The sequence below is a fragment of the Canis lupus genome, chromosome 23, assembly GCF_011100685.1.
Source record: "Canis lupus familiaris isolate Mischka breed German Shepherd chromosome 23, alternate assembly UU_Cfam_GSD_1.0, whole genome shotgun sequence".
In the NCBI taxonomy this organism is placed as follows: Eukaryota; Metazoa; Chordata; class Mammalia; order Carnivora; family Canidae; genus Canis; species Canis lupus.
In genome coordinates this window covers 7784397-7809273 of record NC_049244.1, presented here as the reverse complement: position 1 = coordinate 7809273, position 24877 = coordinate 7784397, and the positions used below count along the sequence as shown (strand labels likewise).

The window sequence follows — 24877 nt, the reverse complement described above, 5'->3', positions numbered from 1 at the left end:
AACAAAAGGGCAGAGAAACCAATAACACACCCTGGGTACTTCCTCCTCACAGATAAGCCTCGCTTTAGGTTACTAATATATTTGAAAGGTTGAAAACACAATTTTTGTATGCATGCATCATTTTGTGTAAAGGAAGGATTTCTCAAAGGCATCCTCTGGGAGACCTTCCAGGACCATGGATTCTTTTGCTTTGTGCAAAGGGCCCTTGTGTATCAGTTCAACAAATTCTGATTTTCTGATATTTATGTCTGTGTGTAGCTGGAGAGTGCAACACATTCATACAGACAAACAAAAGGCAAAACACTCGGATGATCACAACAATATGAAGTAAATTAACAGGAGGCTCCGGCTTTGGCTAGTCCCTCCTCACCTTGATCCTCAAATCAAGAACATGCTGTTTCTGAACTGAAAAAGGTAAATAAGAGCAGAGCAGCAATCTGTAAACAATAACCCACCTCCAAACGGGCAGAGCTGGGGATGGAGCAAGAGGAGCAAGGAGTTTAAGAAGGACCTGATGTCAGGACGCCTGGATGGATCAGTGGTTGAGCATCTGCCTTAGGCTCAAGGCATGATCCCAGGGTCCTGGGATAGAGTTCTGCATCAGGCTCTCCACAGAGAGCCTGCTTCTCCCTTTGCCTATGCCTCTCCACACAGCTCCTGGCCCCGTCTCTCATGAATAAATAAATAAAATCTTAAAAAAAAAAAAAAAAGACCTGATGTCATTGAATTTCCAGATGGGCAAAGACAGTCACTTTAAAAAAGCCTGAAAAGATCATAAATTTCACTTGAGATGTCTCCTCTCTTTCAAATTGAAAATGATCCTCTAAATAAAACGCTTGTTTCTTCTTACCGTCTCCCCAATCCCTTAGGGTCACCACTGCGGTGAAAGGTCAGGGTGTTACTGAGACCAAAACTGAAACAGGAAATAAAAGGGCAAAGCCTCAGAATCAATCTTCCAGAGTGAAGGGAGAGCGTAAACCATCGTCCGGTTTTGACCTCTGTATGAGTCTGCCACTATTTTATAAAATATTTCACTTCTTATGATAAAAGCCAATGGTTTTTCCCTTTCAGCAGCTCCAGGGTTTGGCGAAAACAATGGTGTTCCCTCCCCGCTCTCCCCACACCCTTTTCCTCTGGGTGTGGCCAGCCCATGGGCTGGGAAGTCAAGAGTGCAGGCTGCCACCAGTGCTGCCCTGTAAAACAGAATTCATTTACATTTAATCACAGCAAGACTAGTCTTCCTGATGAGGCCCATTTCTCAAGCATGGGGATGGCCTTTTCCTGGAGTTAAAGGGATACAGATGGGAAGTACTTTCAGAGAAGCAGTGACACAAAAGAATTTCCAGATGCGGTCAGATTCTCTTTAGTGAAAAAGTGAGACATAAATACATTATCTGAGCGCTTGACATGCATGCCAAAAATGTTTTCCTTCCACAGATAATGAAGCATTTTGGAGAGAGAACAGTCTGTTGATTTGGGTAATAAATGAGTCAGTAGCCCTCACGTTGGACACAACACAGCCCTGGGAACTGTATCAGTTTATCTAGATTCTGGGTCCAGCTTAGACCCAGCTTATGGTAAAGAGCAAAGTTCATCTCTAGTTTACATGAAAGGATAAAGTAACACACCTACTGATTCACTGAGTTATTGCAGCGTTTATTAGATTATCACTTTATAATTATCCCTTTATCAAAAAGCAAAAAGGTGTCTGATTGGCTCAGCCTGCTGAGCATCTGTCCGACTCTTGGTTTTTGCTCAGGTCATGATCAGGGTCATGGGACTGAGCCCCGCATCAGGGTCTCCTCTCCCTCTGCCCTCCTCCTGCTTGCAGGAGAACTCTCTCTCAAATAAAGAAGTAAATAAATAAGTAAAATCTTAGGGCACCTGGATGGCTCAGTCAATTAAGTGTCTACCTTTTTGGCTCAGGTCATGATCTGGGGTTCCTGGAATCCAGCCCTGCTTCTCCCTCTCCCCTTGCCTCTCCCCCTGCTCATGCTCTCTGTCTCTCAAATAAATGAAATCTAAAAATAAATAAATACAATCTTAAAAAAAAGAGTGAAGAACAATTTTCTGATTGCCGTCTGTGTAGCCATCTGTCCTAACCTTGCACACAACTTTCTGAGAGTAGATACAATCAGAGCAGTAAAAAGAGAAACCTTAAATCCAAAGTTTCAAGACTTCATGAGAGGCCTAAATAAAATATGCTGCTACTCCCCAGTTTGGATCATTAAGGAGATGTGTGAGTGAAGCTGGTTCCTGGACAGCTGGGGAGAGAATCACTTCTCAGTGTCTAACAATGTCAAGAAAGTTCCTTCCGGTCAGAAGAAATGTGGTGTGGATGTCAGAGAGGAGTTTTCCTGTTTTGGGGTTTTGGAAGCATCCACAATTAGTCCTGGGCCGGTTACACGAGAACCACGTGTTACCGATGAGCTCTGTTTATCCTCAACGAGATTTCCTGTTAGCAACTTCAGTAACAACCCCTCGCCCAGCAACGACAGGGCTCTGTGTCACGTCGCTTTTAAGGAAGGAGGGAAGTAAACTGCATAATCGTTGACTTTCAAGGGGACCAGAACAACCCCGCACGCAGCACAGGCATTCCAACTGGCCCACACGCCGGTGATGGAGAGTTAATGCTTCCAGATGTCACAGCGGCCCCGGAGCACCAGGACCCTGGGCTCCTTGATGAGCTGGCGCCCTCGATCAGCAGGGAGATGTCACTGCTGGCTGGATCCACTCACTCCGTCCACGGGTTAGAGGGCACCCTCTGGACCACACTGAGCACGGACAGCCCAGGCTGAGCCTTGTCCCCACCTTCCAGAGCGTGTGTTGAATGTAAGCTGTGCAAAAACACACACACTTTCTCCCTCTAGCCAAAACTAAAATTGATCCAAGAGCTCAGGAACGTAACTCTGTCTCCAAAATTCAATCAGCCATCTCCCCACTTTTAAGTGTTTGGCTTCTGTTGAGAAAAAAAAAAAAAGGAAGCCAACCTAATCCTGACTCATTTCAGGAACTCGACTATTCGGCTCATATTCAGACATATGCAGAGGGAAGAAAAAGAAAAAAAAAAAAAGGTTGGAGGCCACTGCTGAGATCTGAGTACCTGACTGTGTGTGTGTGTGTGTGTGTGTGTGTGTGTGTGTGTGTGTGTGTGTTGTGAGAAGGAGAATGTTTTCACCATGTCTCTGACCAAAATTTGCAGAGTTCAAGTCTGCTCTTAGAAGCCTTCATTTCTGGTATGTGATTCAGCTCCTGATTTCAAAGTTTTACCTTTTTACTTATTCCCACATTGAAATTAAGGCCACTTCTGCTGTGAGTTAAGGGAAATTGCCAAAACATCTACACGTGGGATTTCAACTCCATGCAAATTTCCTGAATTCCCAAGACATGTGAGATGCTCATTAGATGTGCCACAGGGTGTGCAGTTGTCGAAGGAAGCACACCCTCCGGTAAGGCAGAAATACATACTTGCGTTGATTAGAATCAACAGAGTGGGTGTGGCCAATTCTTTCATTTATCTGAGCACAGACTGTGGTTGGGGCACCAGATGCTGGGGATACACAGGAAACAAGGTGGCCATGACTTTGCTTTCATGGTGTTTTCAATCTTGTGGAAGAAGGCAATGAAAAATAGTAATTTCAGACAGTGGCAAATGCTATGAAAAAAATAACACAGGAAAATGGGATAAAGGTGATGGGGGTTTGCAACATTAGCTAAGGTGGTCAGGGAAGAGCTCAGTGAAATGGCGAACTTTGGGCTCAGAGCCATAGTATGAGAAGGAACCAGCTATGTAAAGATCTGGGGAAGGGTGTTCACAGCAGAAGCAGGTGCAAAGGCCCTGAGGTAGGACTACCCAGGAAGGTATCTGAGAGGGCCTGATAGAAGAGAGGATGTGTGAGAATTAAGTCTTGAGGAATGAGTGGGCTTTCCATAGCCAGGGGTAAGGAAGAAACCAGGAGGTCAGGAAGCCCAGGGAAATGCATGGTGGGTGGGTCAGCAGCCTTCATAGGGTGGGTCATGAAGCCTTCATCTTCATGGTCCAGAGTGGCAGGAAGACAAGGTCAGAGGCAGAGGAAATTGGAGGAAATGGCCTGGAAAGGTAGATGGGGGGGGCGGTCATGGTGGGTTTTAGGCCACATGGTTTTGACCATTAAGATCTCCTTGCTGGGGCACCTGGATGGCTCAGTCAGTTAAGTGTCTGACTCTTGATTTCAGCTCAGGTCATGATCTCAGGGTTGTGAGATTGAGCTTCATGCGGGGCATGGAGTTTGCTTAAGATTCTCTCTCTCTCCCCTTGCCCTTTCTCCCCCCACTGTCTCTCAAAAAAAAAATCTTTTTGCTATTCTTTTTACAGAGAACCCCAGGGGTGTCTCTCAGAGTTACACAGATAAGTTAATATGTGTAGAAGGCAGCAAGTCCTTGAATGGCAAAGCAGGTCCTCAAGGAAAAGAAGGAATATTACCCATAGACACTGTGTCCCAGGGAGGCTTTTTTTTTTATGTTTTTTTTTTTAATTTATTCATCAGAGAGAGAGAGAAAGAGAGAAAGAGAGAGAGAGGCAGAGACACAGGCAGAGGGAGAAGCAGGCTCCACGCAGGGAGCCTGACGAGGGACTCGATCCCAGGACTCCAGGATCATGCCCTGGGCCGAAGGCAGCCGCTTAAACCACTGAGCAACCTGGGCTTCCCCCAGGGAGGCTTTCTAAGCCATGAATTCTTGTTCACAGGAACCTCCCTCCCATGATGAGTGCTGGTTTGGTATAAGCCCTCGGATTTCTACAGAAAAGTTGAGGAAGAAGGAGGGGGAATAAAAGAAACATGTGTTCACTATGGAGGAGAGTAGTGGACACTGAAAAAAGAAGCAAGTTGTTCAATTTTGGGTTATTCGCCAGGGTGTTTTAAAGTGCCAGACCTGGCTTGTATACAAATTAAGTTCTGACCTCCTGCAAGCTTGCCGTGGGAGAGACTTCTTGTTGCAATCACCCTCCAAGCATAATTAAGTCATGAGATCCAGGGCTCGCTCCTCTCCTACAAAGTGTGCCTTAACCACCAGCCAGCTTTAAAAGCCAGGGTTACTGTCAACTGCTGTTGCCAGCGAATAAGTGATTCCCTTTGTGGCAGAAAAAACTCCCCCACGATGAGTCCTAATGAGCACACACACACACAGAGGCTCCTGGATGTCCAGTCTGGACACTGCACAGGGCAGCATGGGAACTGGGATTTCACAGGAGAGAACCCAAGCAGGGCTAGGAGCAAGAAGAGAAAATTCTCAGAAAACAGAGACATGCCAAGGCCTTCACACACAAAGATCACTGGACAACCTCCCGAGAGAGCATGGATCCCCCACCCTGAATGAAGGTCTCAGCAAGACCTGCCCTGACTACTCTTGGAAGCTACAAACTTTCCCATCCTCACTCCCTTGTCTCCTTTGTTTTTCCTCATGGCACTTGCCATCATGTAACACGCTACTTTATTTTACTTATTACTTGTCTCTACCACAATGTAAGCTACATGAGGGCTGGAAATTATTATATTTTGTCTGCTTTTTTTCCCCCTGCAGCTAAAGCCAGTGTGTGGCATATGGTGGGTGCAAGGCATTTGCTGAATGAATGGATGAACATGTGGATAAAAGATTCCCCACGACAGTCTTGCAAAGATTGTCATCACTAATTTATAGATGAGAAAAAGGAAGCTTGGAGTGATTTAAGTAATATGCGTTGGGCCAGGGCTTATTAATATTAATACTAATACTAATATTAATATGCAAATGAATCACTGGGGATTTTGTTAAAATGCAGATTCTGATTCAGCAGGTCTGGGTAGAGCCTGAGATTCCACGTTTCTACAATTCTAACTTCCAGGTGATGCTAATGATGCTAGACAGCTCATGTCTGGACAAAAGATGTGGTGAGGCCTTGCAAGTGGCAGCCCACTGGTTAAGAGTGAACACTATCTTTTTTTTAATTTTTATTTTTTTTAAAGATTTTATTTATTTACTCATGAGAGACACAGAGAGAGAGGCAGAGACAGGCAGAGGGAGAAGCAGGCTCCTCCCAGGGACCCCGATGTGGGACTTGATCCTGGGACTCTGGGATCACGCTCTGAACCAAAGACAGATACTCAAATGCTGAGCCACCCACGCGTCCTGAGTGAGCACTATCTTAGCCACTTACCAACTCTGTGACCTCGGTACATTTCCCTGCCTCTACTTCCTTGCCAAATTCTCATGAAGATTAAATGAATTTGTTCAGGTAAAGTACTTGGTATAGTGCCTCATCTATAACAAGTGCTTAATAAAAATGTATTACTATTACTACTTTTTTTTTTTTTTTTTTTTTGCTTGAATCTCACAGCTTCCTCTCAGAATCCTAGTGGAATATTATTTTTCTATTTCACCAAAATAGAAAAAGCTTGCATTTATGCTAATAATGACATCAATATCTACTATCAAAAAGTTAGAAATTTCTGCTAGATACATAGTTCTGTGAGAATTTTGAGATAAATTCCTGAAAGTGGAATTGTTGGTATTCATATATTAAATTCTGATGGTTACTGTCAAATTGCCTTTTACACCAACTGTATTTAAGAGTGCTCAATTCTCCTCATCTTAACCAACAATGGATATTAACAATCTTTGGGATTTTGCCAGTTTAATGGTGGGGACCTCATTTTCATTTGAGTGTACATTGCTCTGATTACCAGTGAGGCTAATGTTTTCATTTTTTAATGTTTATTTGCCATTAAAATTTTTGTGAATTGCCTGTTCATATCCCTTCACCCATTTTTATAATATTTGGCCTTTTCTTTATTGCTTGAAGATGACATTTACATATTTCTCTGTTAACTATGTTGCAAATATGTTTTCCCAAATATCTTTGTTTGTGATGCTTTATGATTACACAAAATTTTAACATTCTTTAAATCTGTCAATCTTTTCTTTAAGTGTTCTAGATTTTTATGACTTCCTTAGGAAGAAGAGATTTCCCATCCAAAGATTATGAAAATATTCAGTACTTTCCACTAATACTTCTTTTTTTATATGTAACTTCGTACTATACCTATTTTTTTTTTCCAGTGAGGTAGAGGTTTTCTGTAATTCTTTCCAAATGAAGAGCTGATTGTCTTCATTTCATTTTTTTTTTTTTTTTTGTATGGGAGTCTGTACAGCTCCACTGTTTGGGCAATTCTTTCACAGATATTTTTCCTGCCTCTTTCCCTCTATCTTATCCTTCTGGAACTCCAATTATGTCTATTTTTTAATTTTTTTAAAAATTTTTATTTATTTATGATAGTCACAGAGAGAGAGAAAGGCAGAGACACAGGCAGAGGGAGAAGCAGGCTCCATGCACCGGGAGCCCGACGTGGGATTCGATCCCGGGTCTCCAGGATTGCGCCCCGGGCCAAAGGCAGGCACTAAACCGCTGCGCCACCCAGGGATTCCCAATTATGTCTATTTTTATGTGTATACTTTATGATGTCTCAGAGGTCTCTGAGGCTTTGCTCATTTTTATTATTTTTTTTTCCTTTCTGTTCTTCAGATTGGATAGTATCCACTGACTTATCTTCAAGTTTGCTGATTCTTTATCAGTTCAAATCTGTTCTGGAGCCCCTCTAATGAATTTTTCATTTCAGGTATTTTACTTTTAACTCCAGAATTTCTACTTGGCTCTTTTTATAATTTCCATCTTTTATTGATATTCTCTGTCTGATGAGTCATTATTATCATACTTTCCTTTAATTCTTTAAACATGGTTTCCTTTAGTTCTCCAAATATATTTATAATAGCTGCTTTGAAGTTCTTGCTTACTAAAGGCAACATCTGGGTTCCTCAGAGGCAGCTTCAGTTGATTCCTTTTCTCCCCTCGGACACTGTTTACCCTGTTCCTATTTCTTTCCATGTTTCATAAAAATTTTTAAAACTGAACATTTTAGATAAATACTGTGGCAACTCTGCATTCTTACCCCTGATTTGGGAAGTTGTAGCTGTTACTTTTTTTTTGTTCTGCTTATTTGTGTCATGCCTTGTTTGGACTTTCCTGTGGAGTCTGTTTCTCCTACAAAATGTAAATTTTTTTTTTTTTTTCAAAATGTAATTTTTGATGTCTGCTCAGTATGTTTTTTACACTTGTTTTATTTTTAAGCCTGGTTTCCTAGGGGTTGTCCTGGATCAACATAGCTTAGTGATCAACCAACGATGGGCCAGAGGTTGGTCCAGTAAGGCTTCCACCCTTAGCCAATGGGCCAGTGTGTGTCTTGGACAATGCATTCAAGGTCAGGCAGTTTATGTGTGCCCCAACTTTTGCTTTCAGCATTCACAAGACCTCACATTCAATCAGTTGGTTATCTCAGATTTTCTAGGGGGCAACAACATTGTTTGCCATAGGGATACTTCTGTTTCTTTCTTTACAATAAAGGTTATTTATTTCTTTTTATCATTAAGACCTCTTATACTACTAAACCAAAGATAAAAAAGCAGGAACTCATGTCTTGCTCCTCACTTAGGTGGGATAGCTTTTAACATCTCACTATTCAGTTTCTATATTATAGGTTCTATAGGTTTCTATAGAGGGCTTTTGTCAAGGTGAAGAAGTTTTCTTCCATATCTTCTTTCCTGGGAATTTAAATAAATACCATAGGTGTATGTTAAGTTTCATTTTTGTCTTTTTGGAAGTCCTCATCATGATAATCATCTGGTTATTTCATTCTTAATTCTATTAATATTAACAGAGTGAATACCATTAATGTCTTCATAAAGAAGCAACATAGCATTCCTGGATTATATTGTACTTTACTCAGTATATATTCTTCTTCTAACGGGAATTAATTTGCAAACATTTATTTAGAATTTTCATATTTGTTTTCAGGTGAGTTGGTCTGCAGTTTCCTGCTCTAAGTGCCCACTCTTCATTTCTAGTTATTGACCCAGAATATGTTAGTCTACTAGGATGAGTTTTTCATCTTTTTCTAATCCCTGAAAGAGCTCATATAACTTAGAAATTATTCATTCCTTGACAACTCGGAAGTACTTACCTACATAGCTACCGGGGCTGGTGCTTTTTAAAGGTATAGATCTTTGGCTACTTCTATATTTTTTTCTAAAGTAATTGGTATATTTAGACTTTTCACTTCATTCATTTCTTTGAGTTTTTTTAATGGGAATAAAATTGCGAAGTAATATAAGTTAAAAATCTTTTCCACATGAGTATAGTTCTTCTATCATTTCTAGTGTTTCTGGCATCATGACTCTTTTTAATTTCTTGATCAAGTTTGGTATAGGTTTGTCTATTGTGTTGGACAACCCCCCCCCCCCCCCCCAGTTTTTGGTTTTCTTGATGTGGAATACTTTTGTTATTGTTCTTTTATTTTCCTATATCATGACTTCCACTTTAACAATATCTTCACTTTACTTTGTTAGAGTCAAATTAATTGTCTATTTTCTAGAGTTTATTTGTCAATTTAGTTCACTTTTCTTTTTCAGTCTTTCCTGTTTTCTATGTATATGTAGTGATATTTTCCTCTGTGTGGGTTTTGTCTGCATCCCATTGGTTTTGGTATGAACAAGTTTCACTGTCCTTTATTTGTAATTTGGTCATCATTTTCTCTTTGATTTCTTCTTTGTCTAAAAGCAGACTGTGTCTTTAGTAATTTTGAAATGCTTTTTTTGGTCATGTTTACTGATTCTTTTGTTTCAATTTTATTTTGTTTGCCATTAGTATTGTTATACTTGCTTTCTTTTTGTTAGCATTTGCCTTTTCTTGGGATACCTTATGGGTCATTTTTAAAGGTGTGTCTCTTATAAGTAACTTATGTTTGTACTTAAAAAAATTCAATATGACAGTCTGTCATTAACTAGGGCATTTATTTCATTCATAGCTATTTTGATTATTGATGTGTTTAGATTTATTCTTGCCATCTTATTATATATAAATGTGTGTGTTTATTTATTTTCTTCATGAGTTCTTATAAAATTCTTCTTTAGTGGTTTGGATGTCCTATGTTGTTTTATTCTTCTAAGAAACCATTAAAATTTTTATGTATTTAAAAATTTTATCAAAGTCTTGGGCTAATTGGTACAGAAACTCTTCCCCAAAGAAGACAAGACTCCTCACTTCTTTCACTTCCATTTTTCCTGCCTGCTAATTCTTATATTGTGATCATTTGGATCTCCATTCCAGATTTTTAAAAAGAAATGATACGTTTAACTGGCTTTTTTTTTTGGGGGGGGGGTGGGTCCTTTTGTGCTATGTTGTTGGGAAACCCCTCAATTCAAGTTTCCAACCCACTGCTTCACTCTTTTCTATCTATTCTACTATATAGGTTATATACTGAGGTTTCTGTTTGAGTGATCAAAATTTTAAATTTACGAAACTCTAGCTTATTCTATTCCATGGAAACTATTTTTGCATCTCTCTGAAGACACTAATCTTGTTCATTCTAAAATCTTCTGTTGGCTTCATTATTACACTCTCTGGTATTACTTTTTTTTTTTCTTTGGTATTACTATTTTTGATAGCAGTTGCCTCACTGTCCTGGGGTTGGTTCTCCTCATTTAGTGCATGATTTTTAGTGGTCTGCTCATCATCTGTCTGTTTTATTGACTAAGTCTGTCTCCGGTGAGTGGGGAGTGGGCAGTGCTCCGGAGAGAGGTATGACATAGAATACAGTATGAAACAGGAGCTTTGGAGCCAGACAGACCTAATTATATACCCCACTCTATTGTTTACCAGCTGTGTGATGCTGGGCAAGTCTTTGAGACTTGGTTCCTCAACGTGGGATAATGACCTTTGCTTGAAAAGGCTGTGTGGATTTAATCTGACAGCACATGAATACAGGCCATTAAAGCCTCAGGACTGCAGTAAGTGGTATTTGTTTTTTGTTAGTTATTTAGTAGAAATTTCTTCATTCTTTAGTTTTTGATTAAATGTGATCAATTTAATTGTCACAATACCACTCTCATTAAAAAGCTTCCCCAAATCATCCCAGGGGAAAGTAATTCAGCCCCCCACTTATAGGTTTAAGCTTCTGTGTGGTTACTGATATATCAGGTACATCTTTCCTTTACAGGGATATAGACTCATCACAAATTAAGTGAAGTTCCCATATCAACTGACTCACTTCGGCAGAAATTAGATCATGGGCAGCCCTGTCTGGTGTGCCTGCATGGACAGGGTGGGAGGGGCGTTTATCATTTACTAAGATACATTCTAATGGACATTGGTATTAATATCATACTGATATTAGGGTACCCTATGACAAAGTTATTGATGTGTCTCCCAAGAAAATCATCCCTCATTCCCAAACTTTTTTACCTCCTGGAAATTAGGTCAGTTTTAAGGATTGTTGCCTGAAAGCAAGGACAGAGCTGGTCAGAGAGGTAAGCTTTTTCAGATGGTTTTGAAGGAGGAACAAAGAATGGGATGGCATTTATTTAATGTCTCTAGATTAATTCTAGAGTTCTTCAAAAGATCTGAACTTGCACCTTGAATACAGTTCCAGCCCTTTACTCTATGTAAGCTGTCATTTAGGACTTTCTTCCTTCTTATATATTTACAAGAGCCAAGCTCCAAAGCCTCCTCTTCCAGCATCAGAAAGCTGCTCATATACAGGTTTTCAGTGTTAACAAGTAAAGCTTGAGTCCTGAGACAAACCTCCCATCCTTGCCCTTGAACTTCATACATTAGGAGTAAAACTTAACTTTGTAGGGGACCACTACCCGAGTTCAAATGGTTTCCCCTTCATGAGCCATAAAACTTGTGACATATGTGCTAACTTGGCTTCTCTGAGGCCTATGCCCAGGGCTCTGCTAAAAGGCTCATCTGTGCAGAGAGACTACCACAAAGTGAAGCCATTACATTTTCCAGGCCAATTCCCATCAAGCTGTATGAGAGGTTATATCCTCACTTCAAACAGGAACCTTCTCCAAGGAGCAAAGGCTTGCCTTGCATGTGCTGCCTGGCCTACAGAAACCACTGTTCTCTGCAGCAGCCCAGGGTCATTTGTTGGCAACATCCGTGTGTGGTCAGATGGCCTCTGGTAGCAGAGGGCTTGGCCTTCCCCATTCCTCAGTCAGGAGAAATGAAGGAACCAATCCACAAGCACACAGAAATGATGCACCCCAGAAGGATTAACTGTCACACAGAAATGACTGGTATAGTACTTCTTATCACACTGCCTAGATATCTACCTGCAGTACATTCTGGAAAAGTGTAGGGAACAGTTACCTTTGTCTATCTGTATAAGGGCTAGGCACAGAGCATAGAGGACCAGATACTGCCTCCACTGAACACTTACAACTAGTGACCTTTCCCTCTGTCTGGAATGTTCTTTCCTTCACATGTTCTCCTGGTGAACTATTACACATCCTCTAAGCCCTGACTGAGAGTCTGCATTTCCTGCACCTTTCCTAGGGTGGGATTTGCACCTTTGGACCATCCCTGGATCTGGGCATGCCTCCACTACTGAGTTTGCGCCATGGTATTGCAATGACATTTTCTAGGTCGCTCTCCTGCAAGCCCAACTTTCTGGGAATGCTGTGTGACTTATTCCTCGTATTGGAGCCTGGAACATACAGGTGCTTTTTCTGCCAGTGTTTGCAGAAGAAACCCAGAATGATTTATTATTTTCAATGATTTTATCTTAGATGGACTAGAGAAGTCTCTCTTGCTCATACTCTTTCCTTCACAGTTGTTCCATCTAGGCTTCCATAGGCACTGTGGCTTGCTCACACTTTTGCTGTGCAGTGGGAAGTCAGCATGTCCCCACAGGATGCCGTACAACCCTGAGGGGTGGGAGGGGATAGCAATTAAGTCTTTCCTCAGACCTCCGCTATAGTTCTGTTTCTATATAGAACACAAGCAAGGTGGAGGGGCTGAGGACATTTGCTATAAGGAAAGATCATGAACCACGGCTGGGAGTATGAAGTAGATATGCTTCCTCTGACTTGCTGGAAAATCTCTCCCAGGTGGGCAAAGGCACTCTCCACTCACTGGCAACTGGACCTTAAGAAACCCTTGGGGAAAAACAAGTCTTTGGTGAAACCTAGAGGCAACTCTGTCCTACCCAGGGATCACAGCTACAGCCCCAGAGGCATCTGAATGAATTCTGAACCATCAGTTGGAAAACTGTGTCACAGGTCAGGGCTATAGGTGGGATGAAGGCCCAGGGCCCCTGAGGACAGCATGCCCACCCTTAGCATTCTTGTCGGATGACGGATGACGACCACAAGTAAAACAGATACTAAGGGCACTATGGTGAGGGGGGTGGGATATATATAGAGAGAAAGAGGGATTGAGAGAGAGAGAGAGAGAGAAACAATAAGAGGCGCCCACAGGATGTGGGGAGGGATGTCAACGCCTGTTATCTGCACCTGGGCTTCAGTTGGCTTAAAAGGTAAGCTAGTGGTTGGCTGCCCAGTAGCTGTCCAAGACTGAGGAATGGTGGTGCTGAGGTTGGGGTGGGGAGGGAATGCCACCAGGCCGTGGCGTCATCTCCTGGTGCAGTACAGGCAACGAGGGCTGGTTTCTCCCAGGAGTAAGTCCCACTTGCACCAAGCCACCCATACCTCCCGAATGAAAGCCCTGCTCCACCCAAAGTCCCAGAAGGCCTAAGTGCAGAGCCAGGAGCATTAGGAGCCACACCTGCCTCAGTGAGTATTGGCTCTGCTGAGGAAGGGAGGGGCTGAGGCTGGGGCTGAGCTGCTGGATGCCCAAGCTCTCAGCCTTGTGGCTTTAAGGTGGAAGGTGTGCTGCCTACCGGCCTCTGAGACAAGTACCTGGGGCTCTTGCCTCATCACTGCATCACACCATGCATGGCTTTACATTTCCATGGTCACCGTAATCTAGTCTTGATTGTTCCTAAGAACACAATGCTTCACGACTTGCTTCATGAGATTTGCCAGTGAGCTGGATTTTCCATATCGTGAAAATGCTGTAAGCCTCTGAGCATGGGCTGGTGTATCCAACTGAAGGCTTGGCCAGTTTTGAGAATTCTGTTACAGACTTTGTGAAAATTCTAAATACAGTCTTGAAAGTCCAAAGGGTTTGCGTCTGAAAACTCAAACAATGGAATGAAGCCAGCCAATATCACTTGGGCTTTTGAGGGTCCCACTCAGACTAGCAGTCATGCCGTTCTGGAAATCTTCAGGAAAACCACTGCTAATGCCTCCCAAGCAAACCAGCTGTTTATAAATGTGTTCCAGTGGCTCTTCCTTGGTCTGATGATTAGTGCAGAGAAAAGGGGCAGAGCTGGTTCTCAGATACACTCAGAATCCAAGTGAGTTAAATTTCCTATTTTGGTTAATAAATGATTTTGTCTGTGTAGAAAAAAATTCTCTGTACACTAAAGATGTTTTTGTGAGCAACTCTCAGGGCATGCTCAAGAGGAAAGCACTCCTGGCCGCTGGGGAGTAGGTGGAGAGGTTGGTATGATTAATAATATTTAGGAGGGTAGGCGAGAGCACATGTAGCCTTATGCTAAGCTCTAATCATGGTAGCTGGTACAGGACACTGGGCTTATCTTCTTCAGCAAAGCTCATCGACATGGGCACTTCACGAAGCACAAGTGAAATATGGTGAGGGATGGAAGTGACTGAGCAGGCAACCTGGGAGGGGTTAGCTGCTCTACATTCGACATTTCACATGGTCCAGGCTTTCAGGCCATGTGACCCAAGAGAACAATGCCACACCCTGCTATCACCATCACATGATGGTGCCTCCCATGGGCAGTATCCTCTTCAGCTGTAGGCTCAGATGTGTGACGTGACCTGGACCTTGCTGCCCCAATTTCTAAGCTATCAGTAGAGAGACTGTCCCTTTGTCTGGCTAGCTGTCCCTCACATGCCCATATAAAGAGCAATGATTCCATAATTCTCTCAAAGTGCCTGCAGGTGCTCCTCTTGTGTCCTGACTACCCAGAGCTTCCTGTACCAGTCCTCCCCAGGAGGGGTCACCCTCAAGCCCAGCCACTTGAGACTATGAAGCGCTCTGAGGCACCTCTTAACGGTCTGAAACTTTTCCTGAATTCATGCAGACAGAGTAAACAGGTCTGTCTTATACTGTAGAGTTTTTTTTCAGCCCACACATATTTCCTGAGCATATGCTACATGCCAAGCATTGTATTAAGAGCCTGGAGATACAGCAGTGAGCAGAGAGAAACCCCTGTCCTTAAGCTGTAGGGGGCCAGGAGGAGGGAGAGAAGCTGGTCAAATATGAAAATACATGCAATGTCAGCTTGTGACGAGGGAGAGGGTGAAATATGAGCAGGAAAGAGGCACAAGGAATGCTGGGACTGAGGCTGAGTAGAGAGGGTGTCCCTGGGAAGCTGATATTTGAGCATGCTGGTGAAGGAGGTGAGTGAGGAGGTCATGTGGCTCTCTGGGGCAAGGGTGTCTGCATAGAGGGAAAATTGAGTCCAAGTTCTGGAGGTGGGAGAGTGTCTGCTGTGCTCTGGGACCAGCAAGGGATGGTGTGGTGGGGGTAGAGAGAGTGGTGAAGGAGGAAGAAATGTGGTCAGGGAGTGTCAGGAGAGAAACTGTGGGGCCAGCTAGGGTGCCGGGAGAATTTAGGGAGTAGGTAAGCCACTGGAGGGGTCTGAACTGTGGAATGACATGATCTGACTTGCATTTTGGAAGGCTTGCTCTGCTGCTAGACTGGGAACAGATTGCAGGGGGGCCAGGATAGAAGCAGGAACACTAGCGAGGGGCTCCTGCAATAAATAACTAATGGTAGGTGATGGTGCCTGGGAGTGGGGTGCTGGCAGGGGAGGTGGAAAATGTGGCAACATTCTGAGTTGTTGTGAAGGTGGAGACATTAGGGCTGCTGGTGGATCAGATCTATGAGATGTGGCAAGAGAGGCAGGCATCAAAGATGATCCAAGGTCTTTGACCTGAGTAATTGAAAAGACTGAGTAGGCATTTGCAAAGACGGGGAAGGAGGTGGGAGAAGCAGGTTTGGAAGGGTACTACGGAGAGTTCAGTTTAGGATAAGATGGAGATTTTCAGGCATCTAGGTAGAGATGTCCTAAAGGTAGTTGACTTTCAAAGTCTGGATTTCATGGGAGAGGTTTGGGCTGGAGAGAAACATCTGTGTCATCAGTACATACTGAATATAAAGCCACGAGTCTGGGTGAGGTTTCTGAGATTGAGTACAGATAAAAGGGGGACCCTGAGCCCTATAGATGTTGGTGAGATGAGGAGAAAAGCTAGTGAGAAAGAAGGAACCAAGGGAATGTGATGTCCTAGAAGCCAAGAATGTTTCAAGGAGGTGGGCAGGAATGATCACATACTTGTTGTCAAGCTTCTTGAGACAAAATCTACAGTTGACTTAGGACCAAGGAGAATTGCATATTCCATATATAAACTTGAATTTCAATGTACTCTTCTATCTTATGAATTAATCCTTCATGTTCCAGGCCTCAGTGACCCTTTGAAACTCTTCATATATACTGTGGATCTTCCCCTCAGAAAAATGCAATCAGATACACCTAAATTTTCCAAGAGTTTCCAGTGCCAGAAAAGTCTATCCCAGAAGTCATGTTCATAACCAAACCTGCCCCATACCCAAATAGGTCTTCTCATGACATTAACCAAACCGTCTCAAAGCAGAAATTCAGGTGTTGGGGACCTCTTGGCTTCTCTAGGTATGTCTTCAAAGGTTAGAATAAGTTAGACTTTTTGGGCCCTCAGAGTAGTATACAAAAGGTGAATGGGTTGGCTCAAGTCTGAAAGCAACAGTGACAGCAAACGAGAACTCACCACCATCTCCTGAACATGAAACATCTCTGCACCTCCAGATGATAATCGATTAGGAAAAGTGATGCTCACAGACGACCCAGGAAGGGTGCTTGGCCCAGTGTTATAGACCTGTGGGTGTGAGACAGCAATTTTTAATAGAAATACAGACTTTCATTTCATGACATACAGTAGATACTCCCACAGAGACTATAGGGTTTAGGATCCAGAGGTCATGACTTCAAGTGTATCAAAATATTGAATAATAACAGATTTTAATGCAACAGAAATCCTTCCAATATGCATTTAAAACCCTCAAACTTTCAAATTACCTTACTCCCTTTTAGCATGTTCTTGTCTTCTCCCTGCTAAAAACTGTATTTCCTTTTACATACCGAGGAATTACTTAGAGACTATTATACTAGAGAATATAGACATAATCTGGTCCAGTGGTTCTCAAACTTTAGCATACATCAGAATAATCAGATGGGCTTATTAAAACATACACTAGGAGAGGGCCATGTCTAGAGTTTCTAAAGTAGATCTTGGTGGGGGGGCGGGGGGAGCGTGGTGAGGGGACTTAAGGATATGCATTTCTAGTAAAAAATCCTAGGAGATGCTGATGCTACTGGCCCAGGAACTGTGCTTCTGTGCTTTGAGAAACACTAATTGGGTCCAAGCCTTGTCTTTTACAGTTTGAGGTACTTGAGAAGACAAAGTAGATTGTCCCCAAACCAAATGGTGTAACTGACAGAAAGGGCTGTTCTTACTACACCATCCAGCTAATCAGGTTTCTCTGTAACTTACAGCTCTTCCCTTGCTAATACTGAGGACCTCTTTTCTACCCCAGTGTTTGGTCCTGTAAAACTTGATCTCCTCATCCTCCCAACAGTCCTCCCTGTTTTCTGTCTCCAGCAACCCATCATCTCCTGAGAAATGAGAGGAAAGATGGTAGCCACCAAGAGACAGATAAGGGAAAGGAGGTGGAGCAAAGACTGGGCAGGAGACTTAAGGAAGAAATGGAATACAAAGGAGAATAAAAAATATGAGTAGATATGTCGAGGCAAAGAATAGACTGATGGTTGCTGGGGGCTGGAGTCGGGGGAATATGGCTGACAGAAAAATGGCTGCCAAAGATGTCCATGTGTCCCAATCCACAGACCCTGTGAATATGCTACATGGCAAGGGGGAATGAAGGTCACTAATCAGTAGCCCTTAAGATGAGATTACCCTGGACTATTCAGGTGGGTGCAATGTAATCACAAGGGTCCTTATATGGTGAAGAGGGAGACCATCAGAATCATAGAGGTTGACTGTGAGAAAGACGTAGCTGGCTACTCTTGGCTTTGAAGATGAAGGGGCTCAAGAGCGCAGCGGCCTGGAGAAGATGCTGGAAAGGGTAAAACAGATTCTCCTCTAGCGGTTCCACAAAGGAACACAGCCCCACTGATACTCTGATGTTAGCCCAGTGAGACCCACGTTGGACTTCTGACCTCTAGAACATTGATCCTCTATGTATCCGTTCACCTCTAGAACGGTGATACATTTCTATTGTTTTCAGCCATGGAGTTTGTGGTAACTTCTTACAGCAGCAAGAGGAAACTAATGTAGGGAGTGACTGCTCAAGGGTATGGAGTTCCTTTTTTGGGGGTAAGGAAAATGTTCTAAAATTAGATTATGGTGATGGTTGCACAATTTTTTTTAAAGATTTTATTTATTTATTCGTGAGACACACAGTGAGAGAGGCAGAGACATAGACAGAGGGAGAAGCAGACTCCTCACAGGGAGCTCAATGAGGGACTCAATCCCCTGACTGGGATCACGCTCTGAGCTGAAGGCAGATGCTCAGCTGCTGAGCCACCCAGGAGTCCCAATGGTTGCACAATTCTATAAACACACTAAAAGTCATTGAACTGTACACTTTACTTTTTTTTAAGATTGTATTAATTTATTCATGAGAGACACAGAGAGAGAAAGAGAGGCAGAGACATAGGCAGAGGGAGAAGCAGGCTCCATGAAGGGAGCCCGACATGGGACTCGATCCTGGGTCTCCTGGATCACGCCCTGGGTCAAAGGCAGGCGCTAAACCACTGAGCCACCCGGGCTGCCTCCGAACTGTACACTTTATTTTTTTATTTTATTTTATTTTATTTTAATTTTTTTTTAATTTATTTATGAAAGTCACAGAGAGAGAGAGAGGCAGAGACACAGGCAGAGGGAGAAGCAGGCTCCATGCACCGGGAGCCCGATGTGGGATTCGATCCTGGGTCTTCAGGATCGCGCCCTAGGCCAAAGGCAGGCGCCAAACCGCTGCACCACCTAGGGATCCCCGAACTGTACACTTTAAATGGGTGAGCATCACGGTATGTAACTGAGATTCCAATAAAGATGCTATTGCTTTTTAAAAAATATGGGTAGAAGCAAGCAAGAGAAGAAGCTGGATGCTGCTGCTCTGTGGTCTGGGGACTAGAGAGAGAAATTGGGCATTTGTGGCATCTCTGAAGTTAAGGTCGCTGAGGGCAGAGCCAGGAGGTGAACAGAACTCTATCTAGCCAGGTCTTCACACGTGACAGAATGTACAAGGATTCAGAACTCTATCCAGCCAGCTCTTCCCTAGAAAAGCGTGTGTTCATGTTTTGCAATAGCTGGATTCTGCTTCAAAGCACAAAAACACGATGGAGTAGATGAGCAGTCCTTGCCAACCCTTGATTCGAAAAGAACAGAATTCACCAAAGACAACAACCGTAAGACACTAGAAAAGGAAGGAATATCTAACCACAAGTGAAATAACTAATTTGAAGTGAAACCCGAGAGCCCAGAATTGCAAAGAAAACTACTGACATGTCTGGGAAATCCCAGTGAAAGCAGGAGGTGGGGGAGGAAAGAAGAGAGTGGGTTTGCTTTGCATGCTTTCACTTACTACAGCCAGACTGGTGAGAGGGCCTGTGTCACCATATTTATTTATTCTTAACACATGTCTTAACATTTGATTCTTTGCAAATGTTCTTGTGCAGAAGCTGCATTAGTTTTCATGGTTATTTTTCAGGTGAGAAAAATGATGGACTCTTGATGAATAAAGAAAAAACCTATCAATGGTCAACACATTATCGTGTTTCTGTTCAGAAAACTTTGGTGGGATGTAGAAACAAGGCCCGAGACTAGGATTTCTGCCTTTCTCCCGTCTGCATCTGTGGTGAAGTCTTTAAACAATCACATAGCTTGTTGAATAATAGCCTTTAAAAGACAGAAAAATCACTCTATGTGCAGAATCCTGTGCTCTTCTTCAGTCAAGGACATATAGATCTACATTCCTGGTCCCACCCTCCCCCACTAGCTCTAGTTTTAATCATTATGACCATCAACCTGGTCCAGGGCCTTCCTGCATGACAGTCATAATAATGACAATTCTATCGGAAAATGAATCATCAGAGCTTTCCCAAGGAAACTGTCAGCTTTGCTGACACAAGAGGATCTCCTTCCAGTCAATGACACACACTATCCATCTTTCGGACCCAGGACCCAGCGGACTCTCTTAATCCTGAATGGAATGCTGTGTACTTCCTCAGGCAAACTGATAATCAAGAGGTTTATCTAGGGGCATGCCCATCACTCATTCCCGGCCCCATTCTCTAGCTTGTACCCTAGGTCAGGTCAGATGTGAAGAAAGCTCTTTGCCTGAATACCAAACTTTAAGCTCCCTGTAAAAATGCCTTCTGAGAAACAGGACTTAACCACATACCCTCAAGATCAATTTCTTTCTCTTTTCCTCCCTCCCTCCCTCCCTCCCTCCCTCCCTCCCTCCCTCCCTTCCTTCCTTCCTTCCTTCCTTCCTTCCTTCCTTCCTTTTCTTTCTCTCTCTCTCCCTCTTGCTTCCTTTTCTGTGTCTGTCTTTTCCTCCCTCCTTTTCTTTCTTTCCCTCCTTCTCTCCCTCCTTCCCTCCTTCCTTCCTGGAGGGTGATAAGAACATTTTTGGATCTCTGGCACAACTCCAACTCTTTCTTGTCTTTTCCTTTAACACCTACACCCTCTTCATTACATGGTATGTGTCATTTGAGCCCTTCTGAATCATTTTCTGGATTGTATCTTTTGTTATAAGACACCTCAAAAATTCTAAGAGTGGCTGAGTAATTAACTGATTTCAGTAAAATGCAATCACTCCATCTGGTCTTTATCTGTTTTCTAATTGCAAAAAGCAATGGGGAAAAATAAACTACTTCTGAGCAGCAGTTCAGAAATACAGACGTCCTACTCACAGCAATCACTGTGACATCTCAAAAGCAGGTCTAACCTCACCTTCCCCTTTTCCCTGGAAACTGAGCATAGGGTGTGACAGTAGGGGCTTAGCTGGCCAGGAGGCTCCTCCTCTCTAAGCTGGGGACATGTGTTCTCCATCATGGTTTCAGAGGCCTCCTGCCTGGGAGAACACTTCAGAGAGGGGGAGACCATTGTTTGAGAGCCCACAAATATTTTGCTGCCTCCTTCTCTGGACCCACACCCCATAATTATTTCTCATCCCCTCAGTCCACCTAGGAGTAGCCACGGGGAAAGAAAATAGTAATTATTGGCCACATCAGTCAATGCCAGACCAGGAAACCATCTTTTCCATGGGGAGAAATGGGGAAGAGGTGGGGGACAGCTCTGAGAGCTGGAATGCAGAGATGCTGGACGTAGTTTATAGTGCACCATGGGTGAGCCAGGTCCATCTCCTTCACTTCATCAACAGCTCCTGGCAGGGTGCTTGACCATAGGTTGTCCAGTAGGAGCCTCACTAGTTTTTGTCAACTGAGGACAACAGACTGGATGAGGCTAAGCTTATTCTAGCTTAACATGCAAAGATGTTTGTGTCAAACGGTGCTGGCCTGAGAATTTATACTTCACAGCAGGGGTCAGCAAACTATGGCCTGCCACCTGTTTTTTGCATGGTCTGCAAGCTAAGAATGGTTTCACATTTTTAAGTAGTTTGGAAAATATATATATATATATATATATATATATATATATATATATATATATATATATATAAAGAGTAATATTTCATGACATGTGAAGAGAATATAATATCCCAAATTCAGTGCCATAACTTCAATTTTGCTTATGTATTGCCTATGGCTGCTTTGGCACTACAGTAGCATAGTTGAATGGATGCTACAGACACTGTATAGCCTGCAAAGCCTAAAATACTTACCTGCTGGCCCTGTACAGAAAATGTTTGCCCACCCTGGCCTGGAGAAGGAGGAGTGTTTTTCCGGATGTCCACAGTCCACACTGAGCGGACCTGCTGAAAATGATGCTTATGTGACTGGGCCATGGCTCTGTGAGGGAGCAGCATGCTTCTCACACTGCTTTGCCACTGTAAGCCTGCACTTCTAAATGGCTGTTCCGCTGTGGGAGGAGGCTGCCCTGCTCATAATGTGAATAATGATGGAGAACTGAAAGGCGCCTTTGGGGCCATTTGGGTTGGGATGCTGGCCAGAGGCCTTCTTGGGATGTTTATCATGCAGTTCTCCTAAGTACTGAAAAGCAGAGGGGTCTACAGAGCAGAGTACCAGACAGGGAAGGGATTAATTCTGTGTGGTTACAGAAAATATATACAAGCACATGTACTACACTCCAGCCAATCAGGCTGGGACAAGTTTCTCCCAGGAAGAACCTGGCTCTTCGGCTGCCTTTAGTAGAAGACCCATCCCTGCGGGCCCTTCTGTTGGCTCCCAGTGACAGAGAGCATCTTCAGGGGTCAGTACCTGAAGGGTAATGTTGAGCGGCTGGAAATGACATTCCAGGTCCTCCAGCTGAATGAAGTTGGATGCCTCCACAGACTCGCCATACACAAAGGAGGTTGGAGACATGATTCTGAAAGAGGAAAGCATTTCATCCATCATCCTAAACCTCGGTCAAGCAACCCATGGTCACAGCTGTCTTGAAAACCCAAACATCTGTCTCTAATCCAGAACCTTGCCCCTCCAGTGTCTTCATCAAACCCTTCCGTTCTGGAATTGTTACTTCTTTGTCCCATAAGTGGACACAGCCAGACCCGCCAGACCCATGTTTCCTAAACAGAAGTTTCCTGGAATGTCTTCCCATCTTAGGGTCAAATCAATAAGCTACATATAAATATGTACTGGGATTACATGTCTAAAATAAGGAGGAAGACAATGGTAGCTTTGATTTTGTTGTTTTCCTTTAAACTGGATTACAAAATTATGTATGTTGTTTTATCATTTGAGAAACATTTTGTGGATTGAGGAAGATTATGGCAAGTTTTTAAGAAATAAATATAAGTGAATTTTATATTTAGCATCTTGAAGCTCATTCTGTGGCAACTTTATTTAAAAAATTTTAAACTTGTCAGACTACCAAAACCACTAGAAATTAGGTATTAAAGTTTGGGTCTGTTCAATGATAGCATTTTTCTTCAGATTTCAAACAGTGGCTACTTAAGATGTAGTTAAGAATTCAAGCTCCGTTTGTAGTGATGCTTTCAATGTTGTCCATAAAAACAAGCCCGAGATGAGACCAGGCCCAGACTCACTTAAATTCCCAGACAAATAATGGATTCTAGATGAGATTCTAGAAGGCTGCTTACTTGCCCAGACACAGTCATATAAAATTTTTGGTACGAAGTCTGAATGGTCAGTAATTCATCTACTTTCAACTTAAATGTATTATTTTAGAAATGTCATGAGTTCCTGGTGTTATCAAATGGCAAGAACTAGTTCGTTTAAACTAGCCCTGTTTTATGTTCCTGGAAAGATCAGAGGGTGACTCATGCTTTAACTGATGGCTTCACTGGGGGCTGTTAACGCCTCAACAATGAGGCCTCCTAGGGCCTGACAACAGGATCAAGTGTTTTGTCTTCCCCTGCTAAGGACAGGGATTGGTTCCGGCCATATTCTCACTATTTCTCTGATGAGACAAGTAAATAAACCACACGGTTAAAAATAGAGATAGAGCCATGAACAGAGGCAAATCTATGCTAATTTGCAAATATATTCCCCTGATGCCTCCTGTCTGAAGAATGTGAGCAAAAACACCTAGAGGCTCACTGCAGTACCCAGCAGCATGTGAGCTATTGCAGAATGGCTCCTCCTGCAAAGTATTAACATTTCTGCTTCTAGCCAAGGCTGGGACCCAGAAGTACTTGAGGAGTGAAAAATGAGAAACTCTGAACCTCCAGAAAGTTCAGCTTGCGTTTGGGGCACGGGTTCAATGGGTCCTCATTTGATCTAAGCTAATTGTGCAAATCCTTTTTCCACTATCAAAGAGGTATGTGCTCTGTTTTCTGAAGCCAGAAACAGGAACTGAGTTCTCATTTTTCCAAGCCTGGGCTTTGGCTGAAACCTGCCCAGGCTGCTTCGGGGTCCAGCAGCCGCAGTCCTGCCTTCTGATGCCAGTGGCACTGAGTGGCCGTGGACTTTTTACCCAAGCACATGGTGCACCCGTCCTAATGGGTCCCTGCCCACCACAGACATCAGGTAGAGCCGCTGCTGGCTCTGCAGAGGGGGTTAACAGAAACAACATGAAAGCCAGCGCTGACTGTGTAGCTAATCAGCAGGGCGAGCCTTTCTGCAATGCCGCCAGGGCGTTGGGACACATCTGGCTGTAACCTCTGGCCCCGCAGCATTTGGCTGAGATCTGAACCCAGGAATCATGGCCTTCCGGAAGGGAGGGGTGGGTGCTGGGTATATAGGCACATAAAGGTATATAGAATGCTCAAAGAAATTCTGAGGCTTAGCCTTGTCATGGAACTTCTTGCGTCACCCAGCAGGTGGGTAGGTGGCTGGGAAAGAGGAAAAAACAGGAAGCCAGGAGGGCATGAGACGGTAGCTACAGCTTTGCCCTGCATTTTGAAGCCGGCATGAAGGGGAACTGGCAGGACCAGACTCCTGGCTATACCTGGAAATAAAAGCATGGCGTTCCAGCCTGGGGCACCTTTGTGTTTTGGGGACCCAGCACCGGCTACTCACCCAGTGATGGACGTGTCCACTTCGTGCATCAACGGCACTGTCAGCATGAGGGTGTTGTCGTGCAGGGACTCGGAGCGTTCCACGTTGCCACTGCATGGGAAGAGAGGGGTGAGTGCTGGTCAGTGCTAGCTACCGGGCAGCAGGCTTCATCGTTCTATGTGAGGTCTCAATCTGTCACTCTCCAATGG

At 43.4% G+C, this 24877-nt stretch overlaps 1 protein-coding gene across 1 annotated transcript in view; it reads right to left on the bottom strand.

The window, feature by feature from the left end:
* The window catches only part of ITGA9 (integrin subunit alpha 9), a 336390-nt gene that overhangs the window by 45484 nt on the left and 266029 nt on the right, over nt 1-24877 (bottom strand). Inside the window, exons 21-23 of the mRNA XM_038570409.1 lie at nt 24690-24779; nt 22467-22575; nt 16750-16857 (exon numbers count right to left, since the gene is read on the bottom strand). Coding sequence (XP_038426337.1) covers nt 16750-16857; nt 22467-22575; nt 24690-24779 — 307 coding nt within the window. The remainder of the gene's footprint in view (nt 1-16749; nt 16858-22466; nt 22576-24689; nt 24780-24877) is intronic.